Source organism: Musca domestica, unplaced genomic scaffold, assembly GCF_030504385.1.
Source record: "Musca domestica strain aabys unplaced genomic scaffold, Musca_domestica.polishedcontigs.V.1.1 35, whole genome shotgun sequence".
In the NCBI taxonomy this organism is placed as follows: domain Eukaryota; kingdom Metazoa; phylum Arthropoda; class Insecta; order Diptera; family Muscidae; genus Musca; species Musca domestica.
In genome coordinates, this window is record NW_026712315.1 from 7,355,138 (window position 1) to 7,375,716 (window position 20,579).

General features: G+C 35.7%; 1 protein-coding gene across 1 annotated transcript; it reads right to left on the minus strand.

Annotated features, from left to right (window-relative positions):
• Positions 1-1,798: 1,798 nt before the first annotated feature.
• Positions 1,799-19,945, minus strand: LOC101899150 (probable multidrug resistance-associated protein lethal(2)03659). Its single transcript, XM_005190421.4, has 9 exons — positions 19,418-19,945; positions 14,784-14,869; positions 11,052-11,211; positions 10,621-10,996; positions 6,956-7,683; positions 5,676-6,542; positions 5,153-5,616; positions 2,646-3,424; positions 1,799-2,588 (listed from the first exon to the last, which is right to left on the minus strand). The coding sequence occupies exons 1-9, from the start codon at positions 19,492-19,494 to the stop codon at positions 2,133-2,135; spliced, it is 3,993 nt and encodes a 1,330-aa protein (XP_005190478.1). The 5' UTR covers positions 19,495-19,945; the 3' UTR covers positions 1,799-2,132.
• Between the last annotated feature and the right edge of the window lie 634 nt (positions 19,946-20,579).

Genomic DNA, 20,579 nt, shown 5'->3' on the forward strand with positions numbered 1-20,579 from the left:
AACTCCTCGAAATACTCATGTCAGACCCAACAAAGTATATATATTCTTGATCAGCGTAAAATTCTCGTAGCCATGTCCGTCTGTCTGTCTTGAGATAGAAGGCCAACATTTTGCACACATGTATATTTTGCCAGTAGGCAGGTTAAGTTCGTAAATGGGCCATGTAGGTCCTAAATGTCATATAGCCCCCATATAGCGGTACCTCCCGATATTTGGTATTTTGATAATTTTAGCGACATTTTTCACCGGAATTGTTTTGAATTTGGCATTTGAAGTTCGTAATGGATACTACAGCCTAGACAGAAAATAATCTGTGTAGGTTCACGTCTTCGTATAGCCCCCATATAACGGTACCCCCGATATTCGGTATTTTTATGATTTTAGCGACATTATTGAACGGAATCGTTCCAAATTTAGTATTTGAAGTTCGTAATAGATACTGCAGCATAAAACAGATAATGGGCTATGTAGGTCCACGTCTTCATATAGCCCCCATATACCATACCCCCCGATATTCGGTATTTTGATGATTTTAACAACATTATTTACCAGAATCGGTACAAAATTTGGTATTTGAAGTTCGTAGTAGATACTACAGCATAAAACAGAAAATGATCATGTAGGTCCACGTCTTCGTATAGCCCACATATATCGTACCCCCTATATTTGGTATTTTGATGATTTTAGCTATATTATAAACAGGCATTCGGTATTTTTAAGATTTTAACAGAATTTTTAACGATTTTTTTTTTTTTTTTTTTTTGAAATTGCCAAATTTGTACCAAATGGTGGAGGGTATTAAAAGTTCGGTCCGGCCGAACTTACAGCTTTTTACTTGCTTCAATTTGACAGGTTGGGGTTATTATTTACAGATTGCAATTATCGTCCGATTCTCACAAAAAATTTCAAAAGGGTAGGGTGAGGCTCAGAAGGGCTGGGACTATTGTTTTCAAAGATGTCCGCAATATATTTAGGGGTTGAAATGGACCAACAACTAAAAATTTTCCTAATTTTGTAGCCGTTATATAGGTCACCAATTGAAACCAAAGGGCACAAAATCTCGTATGAAGTTAGAGCTTAGAACAGCGAGTAGAATGGATCACTACTTTTGAGTGAAAAAATACCAACATTTCCATTCTACCAAAAAACTGAAAATAACTTACAGAGGAAATCCAAATTACACAAAAGGCGAACTTCTGGCTTTTTTATGCTGATTTCGCTGACGAATATAGCCAAATATCGTAGACAAGCAAGTCATACAGATGAGTCTAAATTTGGAAATAAAAAGAGGTCTCTTGCTTTTGGAGATGATGGCAAAATATTAAGGGGTTCAAATAAGTCAAAAACAGACAAATATCCTGATCACACAGTTGAAGTCAACCGACACTCCTGAGAAGAAATCTAGCATTTGGGTTGACCATTGGATTATATTTAGCTGTAAAATGGACCAAAACAACTAACAGCTCGATGGAGTGCGTAAATATTAGGCAAATGCTACGGGTAAATCTTCCAAAATGGACTTGGACACAAGGGGTCTTTAACATATTGTAATGTTGTAGGGTATCACATGGTCGACCCCGCACATTTATAGCCTTTGCTTACTTGTTTTTTTTTTAATTATTTTAAAAATATTTGTCAAGGATTTTCAGAATTATAATATTGGATATTGTTTAACTTGTTTTGTAGAACAACATCGCTGACCTTAACAATTGACAATTTTTTGTGGAATATGTCCAAGAGAAACATTTGATATATCCCTCCCTTCGTAAAATTTGTCACAATTAAACCATGTATACGATTTATAATTTATTCAACTAAAGTATTTTATTATTATTTGTGTTATAAACAATAATTTCTTACACACACATATGCGTGTTTCGTAAAAATGTAGGTACATATGTATCTGTGTTCATTACAACTGAACTTTTATATTTTATGTACTTAAATAACAAATTAAACAGAAGTATTAAAAATCACAAACTGTAAAAGCAGCGATAAAGAAACTAAAACTAAGTATTTTCATTAAAAATCATAAAAAACATATATATTTGCATTGCGTCCTTTTTGTTCAGTTTTCTCGACAAAAAAATGACTTTACTGGTTCTATAAGTACTTGTTGTCACATCTTACATCTATTGATCCTTTTTGCCCTGCAAATTATTCTCATAAGCCTTTTGGGCAACTTGGAATAAATTCTCAAATGTCGCCTGGCCCGTCTGCTTTACCATTCCCAAGAAAATGCCCACCTTGGATTCATTCAGCAATTCATAGGGTGAACCAAATTCCACCGCACGACCAGCATCCATGACCAAAACCTTATCTGAATCCATGACGGTATGCAGACGATGGGCTATCGTGAGAACGGTACAATTTTGGAACTTGTGACGTATGGTGGTTTGAATGAGGGCATCCGTCTGGGGATCTACATTGGCGGTGGCTTCATCCATGACGAGGATACGATTTTCTCGTAGAATGGCACGGGCCAGGCAGACCAACTGGCGCTGGCCCACACTGAAATTGGTGCCACCCTCCGAGATTTTGGCATGTAGGCCATTGGGCATGTCGGCCACAACTTGTTTGAGTTTCACCTTAAATACCAAATAAATAAATTTATTACAATTCGATTTAAATGAAATAAAAAATACCTCTTCTAAGGCCTCCCACAGTTTGGCATCGGAATACTCATCGAATGGATCCAAATTGTAACGCATTGTACCCGAAAAAAGCACTGGTTCCTGGGGAATAATGGAAATTTTCGATCTCAAATCATGCAGACCCATATCCTGGGTATCCCTCTTATCAATGACAATGGAACCATCGTTGAAAGACAAACGGAAGAGAGCATTAATCAAAGACGACTTGCCAGCACCTGTTCGGCCCACAATTCCCACTTTATCGCATGGTTGTATATTGAAATTCAATGATTTTAATACATATTCCGATTTCGGATCGGGAGCATAACGTAAACTCAAATTGTCGAAGGTAATTTTACCCTCCTCAGGCCATGATTTGGGTGGTTTCTTATTAGGTTCGGATTCAAGTTCTCCCTCTGGTTTAATGCTCTCATATTCCACAACACGTTCCACCGATGTCATGGTGTTTTCCATCTCGGCCGACTGACGCATACCCCATTGTACCATGCCGGTTAAACCCATTGCTTGCGTAATGGCCAAACCAACATCACCTCCATTCTCTGGGGAGAAGAGCAGGAAGCTCAGTGTAATGATGGCGAGATAGAGGACACAACAACAATCCAGCCAATAGCCAAAGGCACGACTTGTCGTCAAAAACATGTAGTAGCCGGAACTGTGCATGTCTTGATAGTTGTCGAATTCATGTATGAGTATATCCTGGGCTTCAAAGGCTCGTATTGTTGCAAGACCATTCAATGATGCTCCCAAGTGGGTGTAAATTGGGGATCGGGCTGAAAATATAAATTATAGGTGATTATATACATAATAAATAATTTTTGTGTCAAATATAAAATCTCTTTCTGCGTTAGAAAAATACTTGTAAGAAATCTTCAATATATCCATTCATATCAGCACGTTTCGATGGCTGATAGTCCTTGAAAAATTATTTTTTTATAAATCCACGTTTCGATGGCTGATAGTCCTTGAAAAATTATTTTTTTATAAATCCACGTTTCGATGGCTGATAGTCCTTGAAAAATTATTTTTTTATAAATCCACGTTTCGATGGCTGATAGTCCTTGAAAAATTATTTTTTTATAAATCCACGTTTCGATGGCTGATAGTCCTTGAAAAATTATTTTTTTTATAAATCCACGTTTCGATGGCTGATAGTCCTTGAAAAAAAAAATATTTTTTATAAATCCACGTTTCGATGGCTGATAGTCCTTGAAAAAAAAAAAAATTATAAATCCACGTTTCGAAGGCTAATAGTCCTTGAAAAAAAAAATATTTTTTATAAATCCACGCTTCGATGGCTAATAGTCCTTGAAAAAAATTTTTTTTTTTGGTATAAATCCACGTTTCGATGGCTGATAGTCCTCGAAAAAATAGTTTTAATAAATTTACGTTTCGATGGCTAATAGTCCTTGGAAAAATATTTACTTTTATAAATCCGCGTTTCGATGGCTCATAGCCCTTGAAAAAATAATTTATAAAAACACGTTTCGATGGCTTATAGTCCTTAAAAAAATATTTGTTATAAATACACATTTTGATGGCTGAAAGTCCTTGAAAAAATATTTTTTTTATAAATCCACATTTCAATGGCTGATAGTTCTTGAAAAAATATTTTTTTCATAAATCCACGTTTCGATGTCTGATAGTCCTTGAAAAATTATTTTTTTTATAAATCCACGCTTCGATGGCTGATAGTCCTTGAAAATTTATTTTTTTTATGAATCCATGTTTTAGTGGCTGATAGTCCTTGAAAAAATATTTTTTTTATAAATCCATGTTTCAATGGCTGATAGTCCTTAAAAATTATTTTTTTATAAATACACGTTTCGTTGGCTGATAGTCCTTGAAAAATTATTTTTTGAAATCCATGGCTGATAGTCCTTAAAAATTATTTTTTTATAAATCCACGTTTCGATGGCTGATAGTCCTTAAATTTTTTTTTATTTTTTAAACCCACGTTTCGATGGCTGATAGTCCTCAAAAAATATTTTTTTTATAAATCCACGTTTCGATGGCTGATAGTCCTTGAAAAAATATTTTTTTTTTATAAATCCACGTTTCGATGGATGATAGTCCTTGAAAAAATATTTTTTTTTATAAAACCACGTTTCGATGGCTGATAGTCTTAAAAAAATATTTATTTTTTAAACTCACGTTTTGATGGCTGATAATCCTTAAAATTTTTTTTTCCGAAATCCGCGCTTAGATGTTTGATAGTCCTTAAAAAAATATTCTCCTAAATCCGCGTTTAGACTGCTGATAGCCCTTGAAAAAATATTTTTGAAAAATCAAAATTGTTGATAGTCCTTAAAACATGTTTACTAAAAATCCTCGTTTAGATTATTGCTAGTCCTTGAAAAGTATTTCTTTAATATCCCCAGTTTTTTTTTTTTTTTTTTTTTTTTGATAAATGGTAGTCCTCAAATAAATATATATTTATTTTTTTAAATCCCATGTCGACAGTTGGTTTATGAAGAACATTTTAAAATTCTCATACTTACTTATGGCCTCCAGACGTTTAACATCACGTGATGTCTTCAAGTAGAACGAACGCAAAAAGTAGAAAATGACGAACATTATTACTGTGGCCAAAATATACCAAGGATTAACGATAGCCAGGACTATGACAATACCCAATAAGGCCAAGAAGATTTGTATAACATCCATCATGACTTGTGGCAATATTTCATCCACCTGACCCATATCCTTGGAGAAACGATTGAGAATACGGCCCGAGGGGTTTGTATTAAAGAAATACATACTGGTGCGCGTTACACTAACAAACATATCGTTGTGGAGTCGTGTCGAAGATTTCGAGGCCAAATTGAAGAACATAAAACTACGCAGCATGGCCACAATGACGATGGCCACATTAATGGCGGAGAAAATGTAAATATCCACGGGATCGGTTTGGATTTCAGCACGGGCCTCTACTTCGTGAGCCTTATTTTCATTTTTGTTGACCCTAAAGAAATGCGAACAATTAAAACAACCATAAAATATTTAAACATTCTTTCCGCTTACCAATATGACAGGAAATAATCACCACCCGAACCAAATGCCTGGGCGCCAACACACAGTATGACCATTATTGCCAACGTAATATAACTACCACCACTACTAAAATATTTCGCATACAACTTCCAACCAATTTCTCCCTGTTCTCTAGATTCTTCGACTTGTTTGGGCGCCACTTCCTGTACTGACTCCACCGTTGAGGCAACAGAGGTAACACTAATCTGTCGTTGTCTACTATTTTGACGCTTCATTTTTTGCGCATCACGATCATTATCAATTCTACCATCTGATTTGTCCAATACCTCATTTTGCTGCTCCTCATCATCACCATTGCTCAGCAACAATTGGGCATAATCGAAACCACTTTGACGCATCGATTCATAGGTGCCCACAGCTCTCACCTGACCCTTATCCAAGATGACTATGACATCAGCTTGTTCCAAAAATTGCAGCTGATGTGTAACGAGAACAACGGTGCGATCGCGTAAATATTGTCGCATGCATTGATCGAAAAGATGGCGCCCAACGTGAGTATCCACTGCAGAGAGTGGATCGTCTAATAGGTAAATATCGGCCTGACGATAAACAGCTCGTGCCAAATTTATACGAGCCTTCTGACCACCCGACAATGAGGCACCACGTTCTCCCACAATGGTCTTGTCTCCATAGGGGAGCAGCTCAAAATCTCTTTCTAGGGCACATTTCTTCACCGTCAAGTTGTAACGTTTCTTGTCCATCGGTTGACCGAAGAGTATATTTTGGCGTACTGTGCCGGTGAAGAGCCAAGGTTCCTGTGAGGCATAGGAAACAGTTCCATTTACTGTGATGGAACCTGATGAGGGCTGTAGTTCTCCGAGTATGGTCTGTATTAAGCTGAAAAAATAGAAGAAGGTAACAATGTTAATGGAAAGTTGAAAATCAAAATTTAAGAGAGAATAAAAGCAGAACTTATTTTTGATGGACCTCAGTGTAATACAAAATTGTTAACACATTTTAGCATTGCAATATTTTTCCGCAATTGGGATATGGTCTGGTCGGCCAATGCGATTTGATATTCGAAGGGAGTCAATTCACAATAATTGAAAAACTAACAACTTTATTGTCAAATTTGTCAAAAGTAGTCTTCATGGCCGACCTGATGTAAGCCTTGATTTGGACCAACAAAATGTTGAATAATGAATTATTTTTTTCGGTAACACCCTTCAAAAGAGCTTCAGTTTTGAAGTTGTTTAACCTTGATATCAAAGTTTAATAGCAAGTAATTTTAGATTATTCTTCAAACTTACGTTGATTTTCCTGCTCCCACTGGTCCAATAACGGCTATCAATTGTTTTGGTTTAAATTCCAACGTTACATTATCTAAATTATATTCCGCTGACTCTGGGTTCCATTTGGCAGTTAAATTTTGTATGACAATACCAGGTTCCTTGACAACATTCGTTTTTATTATCTCCACACTCTTGTCATTTTCACTGACAATAGCCGGGATCATTTTACTCTTCACTATGGGATTTTCCGACATTTTCACCTCATCCAAAAGCATAAATTTCTGTATACGACGGAATGACACCAGAGTCTCGGCAACCTGAGCCACAGCCATGGGGAAATAAACGGTCATGGTGATACGCAGCAAACCATAGAAAGCTGTGACCACAAACGCTTTTTCGGCGGTCAGGAAATGTCCCAACAAGACATATCCCACTAAACTGCTGAAAATGGAAATTCTCGATATGAACATGATGAAGGAACCCATGATGCCTCGTATGTAGTTCACATAACGTATCGCCTTCATTTCTTTGCGTCGAGCATAATCGACCATTTTTCCGAATGGAATTTCCCAAGCATACATTTTTATCACTTGAATGCCGGAAATGATTTCGTTCATCAGGCGTACACGTTCATCGGTGCAGAGAGCAGTGCGCAGTCGCAAAACGGAGGTCTTCTTACCCATATAGCCTTGTATGGGTACGAAGAGTAACATCACAGCAACACCTATCAGGGAACTGGCACCGATCTGAAAGACAACGGGGTTTTATTAATGGAAGTATTTTTAACATCTTAAAAGAATAATAAAATAAATCAATGCCCTGACTAGAAGCTAGAATCTTGAAAAGTTGGTACGTAGCCATTTGATAAGATTGGGTTTTTGGAAATTCGTAAAAATGGCACGGAAAGCCTCTACAAATGGAGTCAGAAATGTGTACTGCAATTATTCGAAAAGTACTAAGTTGTACAAAATTTGTTATTGGAAACCCGATATTTAATATTGAGGTCTTTCTCTTTGTATCTGGGATTGAGATACGGAAATGGTTTTGAAAATGTGCGTAATAATTGTACCAAAAGTACTAAATAGTACCAAATTTGGTATTGGACTGGAATCCTGAAATTTGACGTGAATGTCACTGGAAATTTTAATATCGTACGAAAAGTACAAAAAAGTATTATATTTGGTACAATTTGACATTGGGTGAACCGATTCTGATCGAAATCTGAAATAAAGTATAAGGGACGCTGTTCATGTGTAGCTTGGACATATATAGGAGATCATGGGAATTTGTACTATAATTGTTCGAAAAGTACTAATTCGTACATTGGGTGGCATTGGGTGCCTCCGCCCAACAGGACTAGAATCCTCAATATGATTATTGAGATCTCTGTTGATATTTGAAACGCGATATGGAGGTGGTTTTAGAAATGTGTATTATAATTGTACGAAAAGTACTTAATGGTACTAAATTTCGAACAAAGAGGTATATCGTGAATGAATGAAGCTGATATTTTTAAGTATGGTCCTTGCTGGTTGTAGGATAGTAGAAAGTAGGTTGTTTTGCAAATGTGTATTATAATTGTACGAAAGTACGAAAATAATTAAATAGTACAATATTTTGTACAATTTTGTTTAGGGTGAAAACATATGATATTTGACATTAGGGTCGCTGTTCGTGTATTTTAAATTGGTGCTGGTGGAGGGCCAAAGCCAAACGCCATAATTTTTACATATTTTTTTTTTTTTGAATGAAAACAAAAAACGTCGGAAATTGCATCAAATTTTAGAATATTTTTACATTGGTTTGAATTGGTCACCTTTGCCCGAATTATGGCCTTCAAACGGCAAATGAAACCGTCACCCGAATGCGGTAATATGGCCCATTCCCGGCGAAGCACTTGCTTGAAGTGATCGACACTTTGGTATTATTTAGTGACAACTTTGCTTTTCGAAATACTCCAGACACAATAGTCCAACGGATTGGTATCTGGAGATTTTGGTGGCCATTGTGCTCTGGAAATGAAGCGAGGAACCTTATTTTGCAACCGTTCTTGGGTGGCGCGTGCTGAGTGCGGTGGTGCTGAGTCTTGTTGGAATCTCCAAGGTCTGCGGCCAAAATATTTGCGTTCCCAAGGCTTTAATACACCCTCCAAAATATTTTCGCGATAACATTCGGCGCTTATTCTAATGCCAAGGTCGATTAATACATTAATTAATTCTTTCATTAATTCTGATGTCACGTTCGAATCATACGAGCGGGAAGGGACCATCGACTGTTATGGCGGCCCACACCATCACCATGGACGGCGCTTAAGTTCTGGTGGCCAACCGAAGGTGCACATTTTCACCTGACCTTTTTGGCAAGTAAACACGATAATTTTGTTTGTTTGCAAAGTGCTGGACAACGAATGTTTTCTCATCGGAGAACCCCAAATTCGGCAGTTCACCACTTTCGGCCAAGCGAAGAAACTCTTTACCCCTTTTGAGTGTATTTTCTTTCTGTTGCGGTGTAAGTTCCTGCACTTTTTGGAATTTCAATGGCTTTACCCCGGGCTCATTTTTTGCAATATTTGCGAATGGAATATTGCGATACGTTCAGATCACGAGCGATTTTTCGTGATTGGTCTGAGACACAAAAGATTGATTCACATTTAAATGCTGGAGTGCTCTAACGATAGCCACTTGTGGTTTTCCAGCTAAATATAAAGAAATCGCACTATCACGCTTGAATTCTATCACGAAGAACTTTTCTTCTGGAAAATTCTAACTAAAATGCTTTTGTACGATTGTAAACAATATAATGAGCTGTCGCTGGAATAATTTTAAGATGTGTCGGGCGAGTGGCTTAGAAATGACAGCAGTCTGAATTTGGTTGCAGTTTTTTCATCTCACCTTAAGGTGCTTTTGCAAATGTTAACTACAAGTGCGCAAAAAGTACTAAAGAGTGCTATATTTGGTGCAATTTAATATTGAGCGAACCGTGAGTGTTTGAAGCCTGAAATTTATTATATGTATTAGCCTATACATATAGAGGAGGTTTCGAAAATGTTACTAAAAATTGTTCGAAAAGTACTAACTGGTACTAAATTTGGTATTTGGTGAAGGGATATTCCTGGAATCCTCAATTTTGTTAATGTGTTGAGGTATTTGTTCGTATCTGGGATTTAGATACGGTGGTGGTTTTGGAAATTTGTACTAAAATTATACAAAAATTACTAAATTTGTAATTGATTGAAAGATGGGACTGAAATCCTGAAGTTTGATAATGAAATATGATGCTAAGGTCACTGTTGGGGACTGACATTGAGATATGGAAATTGTTTGGTCTAGTCACAATGTTAATCTGAATCTCTTGTAAATTAGCAGTTTGTGTTCTCAGTGGGAAACATCCATGCATTGAACTGTCTATATAGGTTCAAGATTTGGTATAGTCTTCATTAGCTGCATCGACAGATTTAAAGTTTTTTGGGTACTTTAGTAACAATTTGAATCCGAATTTGCTGTAATTTAGGAATATGTGTTCCCAAAATGTAGGAAACATCTTTGTAGAGAACTGTACCTGTAGGTCCAAGTTTTGGTACCCCCAATAATTCGGTATTTTTATGATTTATGCCACAGATTTCACCGCAATTGTTTCAAAATTTTCTCCTTCCACACAACCCTTTCCCACAACTTTGTACTTACCTCTTGATAAATAAAATAGGTAACCAAAAAAATTTCCAACGGTCCGATCCAAATGAAATGCATATGCAACACCGAGGTATCCAGACGGCCCACGTCATTTGATATCAAATTTACCATTTGGCCCGATGTCGTATTGACCATGGCACTTTTACTCAAACGCAAGGCCTTGCGATAAATCATACTGCAAATAGCCACACGAACTTTCATGCCCGTGTGGACAATACCCAACATGTTGGGATGCATAAGAAAAACACTGCCGGCACTGGTCAAAATAACCCCCAAAGCATATAGAAAGGCTGTTGTTTGATCGGTTTTATCTGTTTCAGGATCGGCATAGTATGAAACCAAGGCACCCAAAAATAATGGTTGGGAACATCTGCAAAAACATTATTAGATTTCATTTCATTATTACATCAATTTGTCGGGCTTACCTCAAAAACACCTCAAACAGAAACATCAAGATCCCCAGCATCATATAATGCAGACCGAAAACTCTTATTGTGGCCCTGATCAAACTTGGTTCTTTGCCCTTGCGACGACTCTTCGCCAGTTCTTCTTCCCAGGCATGACTCAGCTTGTGACCCATGAGATCTGTAAATTGCAACGTAAACAGATTGGAGATAAGCATTCTTGGCTGATAAACAAACACGTTTATAGATCTTAAATAAATATTGTTAACCTTTTTCCCTACAACCCATTGTTTGTTGGTGTGGCAATCGCTATGATGGCTTTCTATGATTTATATTTAATTCATAAATGGATTTCCCAGCTGTGAGTTTTTATATGAAGAATACCATAAAAGATAATAGACCAGATAATACAAGAAGATCTTCTTTATTACTCTAGGACGAGTTGTGAGAGACAGTATCTGTTTATAATTAATATTTTTGAAATATTACATGTAAAAATGCAGTAAGTTCGGCCGGGCCGAACATTGAAATTTGGACATTTTTAATAAAATATTAAATCTGTTAAAAATTCTGTTAAAACTTTTGACAGAGGCCATAACAATATTCAAACACGAAACTTGAAAAAAGTTGGTGAATAAAGTAGATAAAATTTTCAAAAAAAAAAAAAAAAACGAATATTGCGAGGTACCGGTATATGGGGGCTATACGAAGACCTGAACCTGCATGATGAATTTTCTTCAAAATTAAATTACTTCAAATACGAAATTTAAATTGAATTACGGTGAATAATGTCGCTAAAATCACTAAAATACGAAATATGGGGAGGTACGGTAATATAGGGGCTATACGAAGACCTGGATCTAAAAAGACAGTTTTTTTGTCACAGGCTGTAGTTACCATTAGGTAAATGCGAATTTTGAAATAATTCCGGTGAATAATGTTCCTATTGGGGAGACAGTTGAATGCGGGCTATATGGAATCATGGACCCATATAAACAATTATCTTTTAGAGGGTATAGTACTTACAAAGCACTTCTTGTGTGGATTTTCAAACAATTCCACAGAAAAATGTAGCTTAGATCATAAAAAATCGAATATATGGAGGTGTCGTTATATGGGGGTTATACGATATTATGGGCCTATACATACAATACTCCTTCAAGGGGATAAAATACTCTGAAGGAACTCCTTGCGTGTATTTTTCGACAATTCTATTGACAACATTTGGCTAAAATCATACAATGATATCGTACACAGATATAGCCCTTCTTCGAACTTGACCAACCTGCAGACAAACTACTGATCTTTACTAAATTTTAGCTTCCTATCTTAATTCGTCTTGACTCTAGCGTAATTACAACAGACAGACAGACGGACAAATTTCGTATTTGGAATTCGTAATGGGTACAGCCTATGACAAAAAATTGTGTGTGTGTATTCAGGCCCTTATTTTATTTAATGAAACAAAAGTGTCGGAAATAGCTTCAAATTTTAGAATAAGTTTAGATTTGTTCGAATTGGTCATCTTTTACACAAATTGTGGCCTTGAAACGGCCAATGAAGACGTCACACGCATCCCAAATGTTGATCTGCGGTATTTTGGCCCATTCCCGGCGAAGCGCTTGTTTGAGGTGATCGACACTTTGGTATTTTTTAGTGCCAACCTTGCTTTCCAAAATACTCCAGACACAATAGTCCAACGGATTGGTATCCGGAGATTTTGGTGGCCATTGTGCGCTGGAAATGAAGCGGTGAACCTCATTTTGTAACCATTCTTGGGTGGCGCGTGCTGAGAGAGATGGTGTGGACTCCTATTTCTGCGACCAAAATGTTCGCGTGCCCAAGGCTTTATTACAAACTTCAGAATATTTTTTGGCGATTATATTCGGCATTTTTGCTGATGCCACGGTCGATAAATACGAGCGGCGAGCGATCATCGGCTGTTATGGTGGCCCATACTATCACCATGGCCGGCGCTTGAGTTCTAGTGGCCAACCGAAGGTGCACATTTTCACCTGACCTCTTTGGCAAGAAAACGCGATAATTTTGTTTGTTTACAAACTGCTGGACAACAAATTTTTTCTTATCGGAGAAAATTTTTTCTTATCGGCAGTTCACCACTTTAGGCCAAGCGAAGCAACTCTTTAGCTCTTTTGAGTCTATTTTCTTTCTGTTGCGGTGTAAGTTCTTGCACTTTTTTCAATTTTAATGGCTTTACCCTGAGCTCATTTTTCAATATTTGCCGAATGGAATATTGCAATATGTTCAGCTCACGAGCCATTTTTCGGCCACTGCAACCCGAAATTCTCACCAAAATGCTTTTGTACGCTTATAAACAATATTATGTGCTGTCACTGAAGTAATTTTAACAGCTGTGGGACGAGTGGCTTAGAAATGACAGCAGTCTGAAGTTGGTTGCAGTTTTTTTCATCTCACCCTGTATAGACAATTCTCTTTCAGGGGGTTAAGTACTTAGATAGAACTTTTTGTGTGGATTTTCAGACAATTCCATTCTCAAATTTGGCTTTAATCATGAAAAAACCGAATACCGGGGTTAGCGTTATATGGGGCAATATGTTAATCTAGCCCATTGCGAACTTGACCCACCTGTGGACAAAAGACTGATCTGTGCTTTAGCTTCCTATCTTAATTCGTTTTGACTCAAGCGTAATTACAACCGACGGGCAAATTTCGTATTTAAAATTCGAAATGTGCACTACAGCATTGACAAAAAAATTGCGTATGTAGGCCCACGTTTTCGTGTAGCCTCCATAAAACGGTAACTCCCAATATTCGGTATTTTGATGATTTTAGAGACATTATTCACCGAAGCGGTTTCAAATTTCGTATAAGGAGTTCGTAATGGGAACTGTAGTCTATGACAGGAAATTGTGTGTACAGGTCCAGGTCTTTGTATGGGCCCCATATATTAATACCTCCCCATATTCGGTATTTTGCCGATTTCAGGTTAATATTCACCGAAATTGTTTGAAATGTTGTATTTGAAGTTCCTAATATGTATAGCCCAGATGTAACGGTACCACCCTATATTTGGTATTTTGATAATTTGGCTGCATTTTTCAGCGGATTTTTTACCAGTTTCGTATTTGAATATTGTAATGACTAATAACAAAGTTTGCCTATGCAGGTCCACGTCTTCGTATAGACCCCAATATAACAACTATGTTCGGTATTTTTTACAATTTAATAAATTTTTAACGGATTTTTTTTATAATTTCCAAATTTCATATTTTATCAATTATTCACTTCATTATCCATTTCATCAACCAGATTGAGTACCATGGGCTAAACATTGGTTTCGATGCTAATATATTATTTATTTATTTATTTTTTTTTTTTGTAGAAATTAAACAGCCTTTTTTCTTTTGTATGGAATTCCCTCTTTGATTTTGACACTTGAAAGATATTAACAACAAGAAATAATGCCCGGCATAAAAATCAAATTATCTTATCTGCACCGTCTCAAGTTCAATTGGAGTGTTTATTTCGTGAATTGAATTAAGATAATGACATCTAACTTCCCATAAATTTGATTTTGATAAATTTGATTGGATGACAAATTATGTGTAAATTTTGCTATGCATTATAAATATTTAGAACCGCTAGAAAAATTTCCTAACTTAAAAAATGCTGAAGTCACAATGAATATAAAAAATGCTGACGTCATATTTAGTAAGAGAAGAAAAAATAATATCATAATTACGTTAAATTGCTTAAATTATTCAAACTTACCGGATTTGTGCTCCTTAAGCGCCCGAAAAAGATCTGATTCATCTAAAACTCTTTTGCGTCCCTTGAAAAATGTCGGCATTGTAAAACTGAAAAATAAAAGAATAAACATTTCTTTATTAGACACTTTGCCGCCAAAAATTAATATTAGATAATTAGAAAAAAAATTGTTGGGTAAAAAGTTTGTGGAACCATAAAACATCATTTGTTAGGTACTATAGATTCTTGTTCTTTAAAATTTTAAAAATTGTACTTAAGAAGAATTTCCTATAGAAATTCTTACATAGTTCACTATTAAAGCTCTGATTACCTTAAAATATATTAAACCTGGCTTATAATGCACATCATAATTTTAATTCTTTTTTAGATGTAATGAATATTTTGTGGAATTTTAAAATAATAAAAAACAAATTTGAAAATTTCACTACATAATCCTTCAATGTCATATATGTCAATTATATTATGTAAAATAATTAAAAGCTTAAGCCTTCCCAAATTAAAAAAAAGAACAAATTAAGCAAATGCTATAGTCACGCGGGGCCGACCATGTGATACCCTACAACACTACAATTTTTTTTTGGCTTTTTTTTGGCAGGAACATTTGCCCAATATTTACGCACTCAGACGTGTTGATAGTTGTTGTGATCCATTTTACAGCTAAATATAATCCAATGGTCATCCAAAATGCTAGACTTCTTCCCTGTCCTTAACTCTCTTCTCAGGCTAGTAAATTGCCATAAAATTTGTGATCAGGGATTTTTTCTGTTTTTGGTTCATTTGAACCCTAAAATATTTTACGATCATTTCCAAAAGCAAGATGCTCCTTTGTATCTCCAGATTTAGATTCATCTATATGATTTGCTTGTCTACGATATTTGGCCAGAAGTTCACCTTTTCTATATGTCGGTTATTGCCTGTAAGTAATGTTGGTATTTTTTCACACAAAAGTAGTGGTCCATTTTACCCGCTGTCCTAAACTCTAACTTCATACTAGATTTCGTGTCCTTTGGTTTCTGTTTGTGACCTTAATTAAGGCTGCAAAATCAGAAACATTTTTAGTTGGTGGTCCGTTTCAACCCCTAAATATGATGTGGACATCTTTGAAAACAATAGGCCTAGCCCTTCTAAGCCTAACCCTACCCTTGTGAAAATTTTCGTAAGGGTCGAACGATAATTGCATTCTGCATATATCGTAACCCCAACCTGTGTTATAAGTGAAAAAATATTACAAAATATACACATCAACATTTTAAGTAAAATTTAAAAAAATCGCATGCGAAAAATTATGAAAAAATAAAAAATGTCACAACTTACTACAAAAGCTATATTAAAATTTTATTGACATCTTTTTATGCGATTTTTTAGATTTTATACTTTTATGCCAAGAGGACATTCTTAATTGACCAAATTTGTCAAAATCGGTCAAGACGTTATTGATATATAAGCATTCTAGCTAATATCCCCTCCCTTTGTATATATATATATATTGTATGTGTATTTCGCTATATATATCCGAGATATTTACTATCGGCATTTACGTAACGGTCAGATTTGACCTGTTCGTCTATTTGTGATTTCGCCGTGATTAAAAATATTCGCGGTTAATGGAAAATTTGACTTTTATTTAACACAATTGTTTTTGGTCTATTTCACTCACTAAATATTACCCGATGATCATCCAAATTGGAGAGCTTCCGCCCACGCCTAAGCTCTAGCCCCGTGCTAATTTCTGATTCGATTGGTCAATAATTCCGACCTGTAGAGCAACTAAAAAATCAAAAAATTTTTCAGTTTTTTGTCCATTTCAACCCCTAAATATTAATTGGCTCTGGCCCCAACTCCATTCTAAATTTTGTGCAATCGGAACATAATTGGGAGCTGCAGAGTGATTATAAATTAACATGGACAGACGGACGGACATAGCTAGAACGACTCAGCTCGGCAAAATAGGAAGTTCCATATATACTTTCGTATGTGGGAAAGTAATATCTCGAGGTGTTACATATTTTTAGGCCAAATAAAATTTATAATACCCCCAACACATAGTGTTGTAGGGTATAACAAGTTAAAAAGCAGTAAGTTCGGCCGGGCCAAACTTTGAATACCCTCCATCATTTGGAACGAATTTGGAAATTAAAAAAAAAAATCCTTAAAACATTCGGTTAAAATTTTAAAAATACCAAATATAGCCGTTATATTTGGGTCTATACGACGTCGACCTACATAGGCATTGTTTGCTATTAAGCATTACCATATTCAAATTTGAAACTTGAAGTAAACGGTGAATAATGTAGCTAAAATCATCAAAATATCGTATATAGGGAGGTAGCATTATATCGGAGCTGTGCGAAAACCTGGACCAGCATAGACAATTTTCTGTTACAGGCTATAGCATCCATTACTAACGTCAAATACGATATCTCAAACAATTTCGGTGGGTATTGTACCTAAACTCGTCAAAAAACCGAATATAGGGAGGTACTGATATATGGGGCCTGCATAGACATTTTTCTGTCACAGACTGTAGTTCCCATTACGAACTCTAAATACGTAATTTGCAACAATTCCGGTGAATAATGGCGCTAAAATCATCAAAAATCGAATATCGGGAGGTACCGTTATATGGGGCCTATATGAAGACCTGGACCTGCATAGACATTTTTCTGTCACAAACATTTTTCTGTCACATTACGAACTCTAAATACGTAATTTGCAACAATTCCGGTGAATAATGGCGCTAAAATCATCAAAATACCGAATTTTGGGAGGTACCGTTATATGGGGGCTATACGAAGACCTGGACCTGCACAGACAATTTTCTGTCATAGGCTGTAGTATCCATTACGAATCTCAAATAGCAAATTTGAAACAATTCCGGTGAATAATGTCGCTTGTATCATCAAAATACCGAATATAGGGGGTACCGTTATATGAGGGCTGTACGAATACGTGGACCTGGCCAGATAATTTTCTGTCACAGGCTGTAGTATCCATTTCGAACTTCACATACCAAAGTTGAAACAATTCCGGTGAATAATGTCGCTAAAATCATCAAAATACCGAATATCAGGAGGTACGTTATATGGGGGCTATACCAAAACGTGGACCTACATGGTCTATTTTCAATACCAAAAGTCCTGCAGGCATAATATACATTTGAGTAACATTTTATCAAATTACTTCTTTTCGTTTGGAAGCTAGAGTGATTTCCGCAGACGGACAGATGGATAGACGGACGGACATCGCTAAATCGATTTAGAATTTTACGCTGATCAAGAATATATATACTTTGTTGGGTCTGACATGAGTATTTCGAGGAGTTACAAACGGAATGACGAAGCTAATATACCCTCCATAGTATGGTGGAGGGTATAATAAAATGTTTAATATTCTCTAGAAAATTTTTTAAAAATCCATGTTTTAATTCCTTGAGAAATTTTAATTTCGATTGAGATGAAATTTTCCAAATAACAGTTGTTTGGCTCAAGGACGAAACCTATTGAAATTGGTGAAAATCGGTCTAAATTTAGATATAGCTCCCATATATATCTTCATCCGATTTTAGGTTTCTTGTGCACTAAATGCCTAATATCAGACCAAATGGTGTGCATTTTGCTGCATCCGACCGAATTCAGCCTACAAGCATACGTCCCTCACATTCGTAGTGTACACCCCACAAACATGATATTTGGTACCAGATATTAGATTCAGCCAACAATACATGATTCAGATTTTATCAAGATCGAATCAGATTTGTATATAGCTTCCCTATATATATTGGTCCGATTTTAGGTTTGTTGTGCACCAAATGGCTAATATTAGTCCAAATAGATTTTCGCACTTCAACCGATTTTAGCTTAGGAGCAAGAATTTCAAATTTGCTCTCATATATATGATTCATCAGATTTGGTGTTTCTATCTCCAACATTCGGAATATGCACTCTACCATAATCATATTTTGTACCAGATATCTCATAGAACTCAGAAATGCCCAATATAAACCTTTATTTTACGAGAGCTGTACTAAATATGCATAGTGGTGTAGGGTATCATATAGTCGGCCCGCCCGACTTTTGAGCTTTCCTTATTGGTTTTCTATGAAAAGATGTTAAAAATCGTAATTTTGGTCCTTTAATATAAAATAATTTAACATTAATTAATTAATATGTTCATTTTTCAAAATATATTGAATAGAATTTCCTTTAACACTTAGTGAAACTAAATTTACTATTATAATCCCCTGAAACATATAAAACCCCCAAAAATGTTAATTCAAAATTTCATTGATAAATGTTTCTTTAGCAATTTTCTTAAAAAAATATTCCATTCCCCATTAAAACTTAAGAATATTGTTTATTTGGTTCTGACATGAAGGAGATCAACACACAATACCACACACAATGGCACAATTCCAAATTTTCATTCACTTATACAGTTAATACATAGACCTCAATTACATTTGCTTTATAAAACGAACCAAAAGTCATATTTTGCAGAATATATTGGAAAAAATTGGATTTCATTCATCACATCTTTAATTTAATTGGATCTATATAATTGCTTATCGATTATCAACAATAACATCGAATTTCACCACAAAATTTCCCAAGAGCGATAAGAAATCACCGTCAACTCACCAAAACATCATTGCCGACAAGGGATTCGAGGATTCGCGCGGATTCTCCGGCAATTCGTCGGATTTAAAGGATTGCATTTTTATAATTTGGTCTCTTCTTTGGATTCCTTTTTCAATTCGAAATATTTTATATTGATTTTCACTTCAAGCGTAGAACTATTTATTCGATTATTTTCTCGTCTTTCGATTTACTATTTTCGATTCGAAATAATTATCTAATACGCTGTTTACTTTAATCTTAATATTTTTATTATATTCTATATTGAATTTGCACTTGGCTTTCAATTATTTTGATCGTTTTTGATTTTCCACTTTGCTCTCACAACTACCAGTTGGAGTCGATTTTTCACAATTCTGGCAAATTTCCACTTTTCACTTGCATATACATATATATTTGTGTTTCTCTTCCAATTTCACAGTCCGAACCAAATCACTTCCCCACGCCAACTGAATTAAGGTTTTGCGGAAAAAATACAAAACCACCTCGGACCATAAAATACACTCCCAGTTATTTCAGATAATAGGTCGCCTTTCCGACTTTTTTTTGGCAAGATAACAGAACCTCAAGGCGTGCAATAATTTGTTTTAGCCATGCTGCTGCTATTGATTTTATGGAAATGATTAAACTGTTTACAATCACAGTGCCATGGATCGCAATATTCGCACATATATATATTTATAACCATCTGATATGACGTAGCATTGTTGGATTCTAGAGCTGTGAAATGATTAGGCAAAAAAATGTGCGATTCGAATTGAGTAGATGGTGTTGGTGATTGATGTTGTTGCCAATTAGAAGAGCATAAATGTTCAAAAATTATTAAATATATTTGAAAAGACCAGTTCACGTGTTGTCTGTTATCGTTTAGGGGAGACTGACAGAGAGAGAGAGAGAGACTATTGTTAAATAATATTTTTAGTAAATAAACAATTTTTTTTATTCACGTGCGTAGACTGATAGCATGGAAGATCTCTTCGAATATGGAAAATCTCTTCGAGTATGGAAGATCTCTTCGAACATGTATGAAGCACACTTGCAGCAAAGAACAATTCACAAGTGTTTAGTTTTATATTGTTTGAGAGCGAACATGTTTGTAGTCGACGAGGGTCTGTGAGCTTTCATCTACAGTCGCATAAGTTATGACAAACAAGTAAAAAAGCTG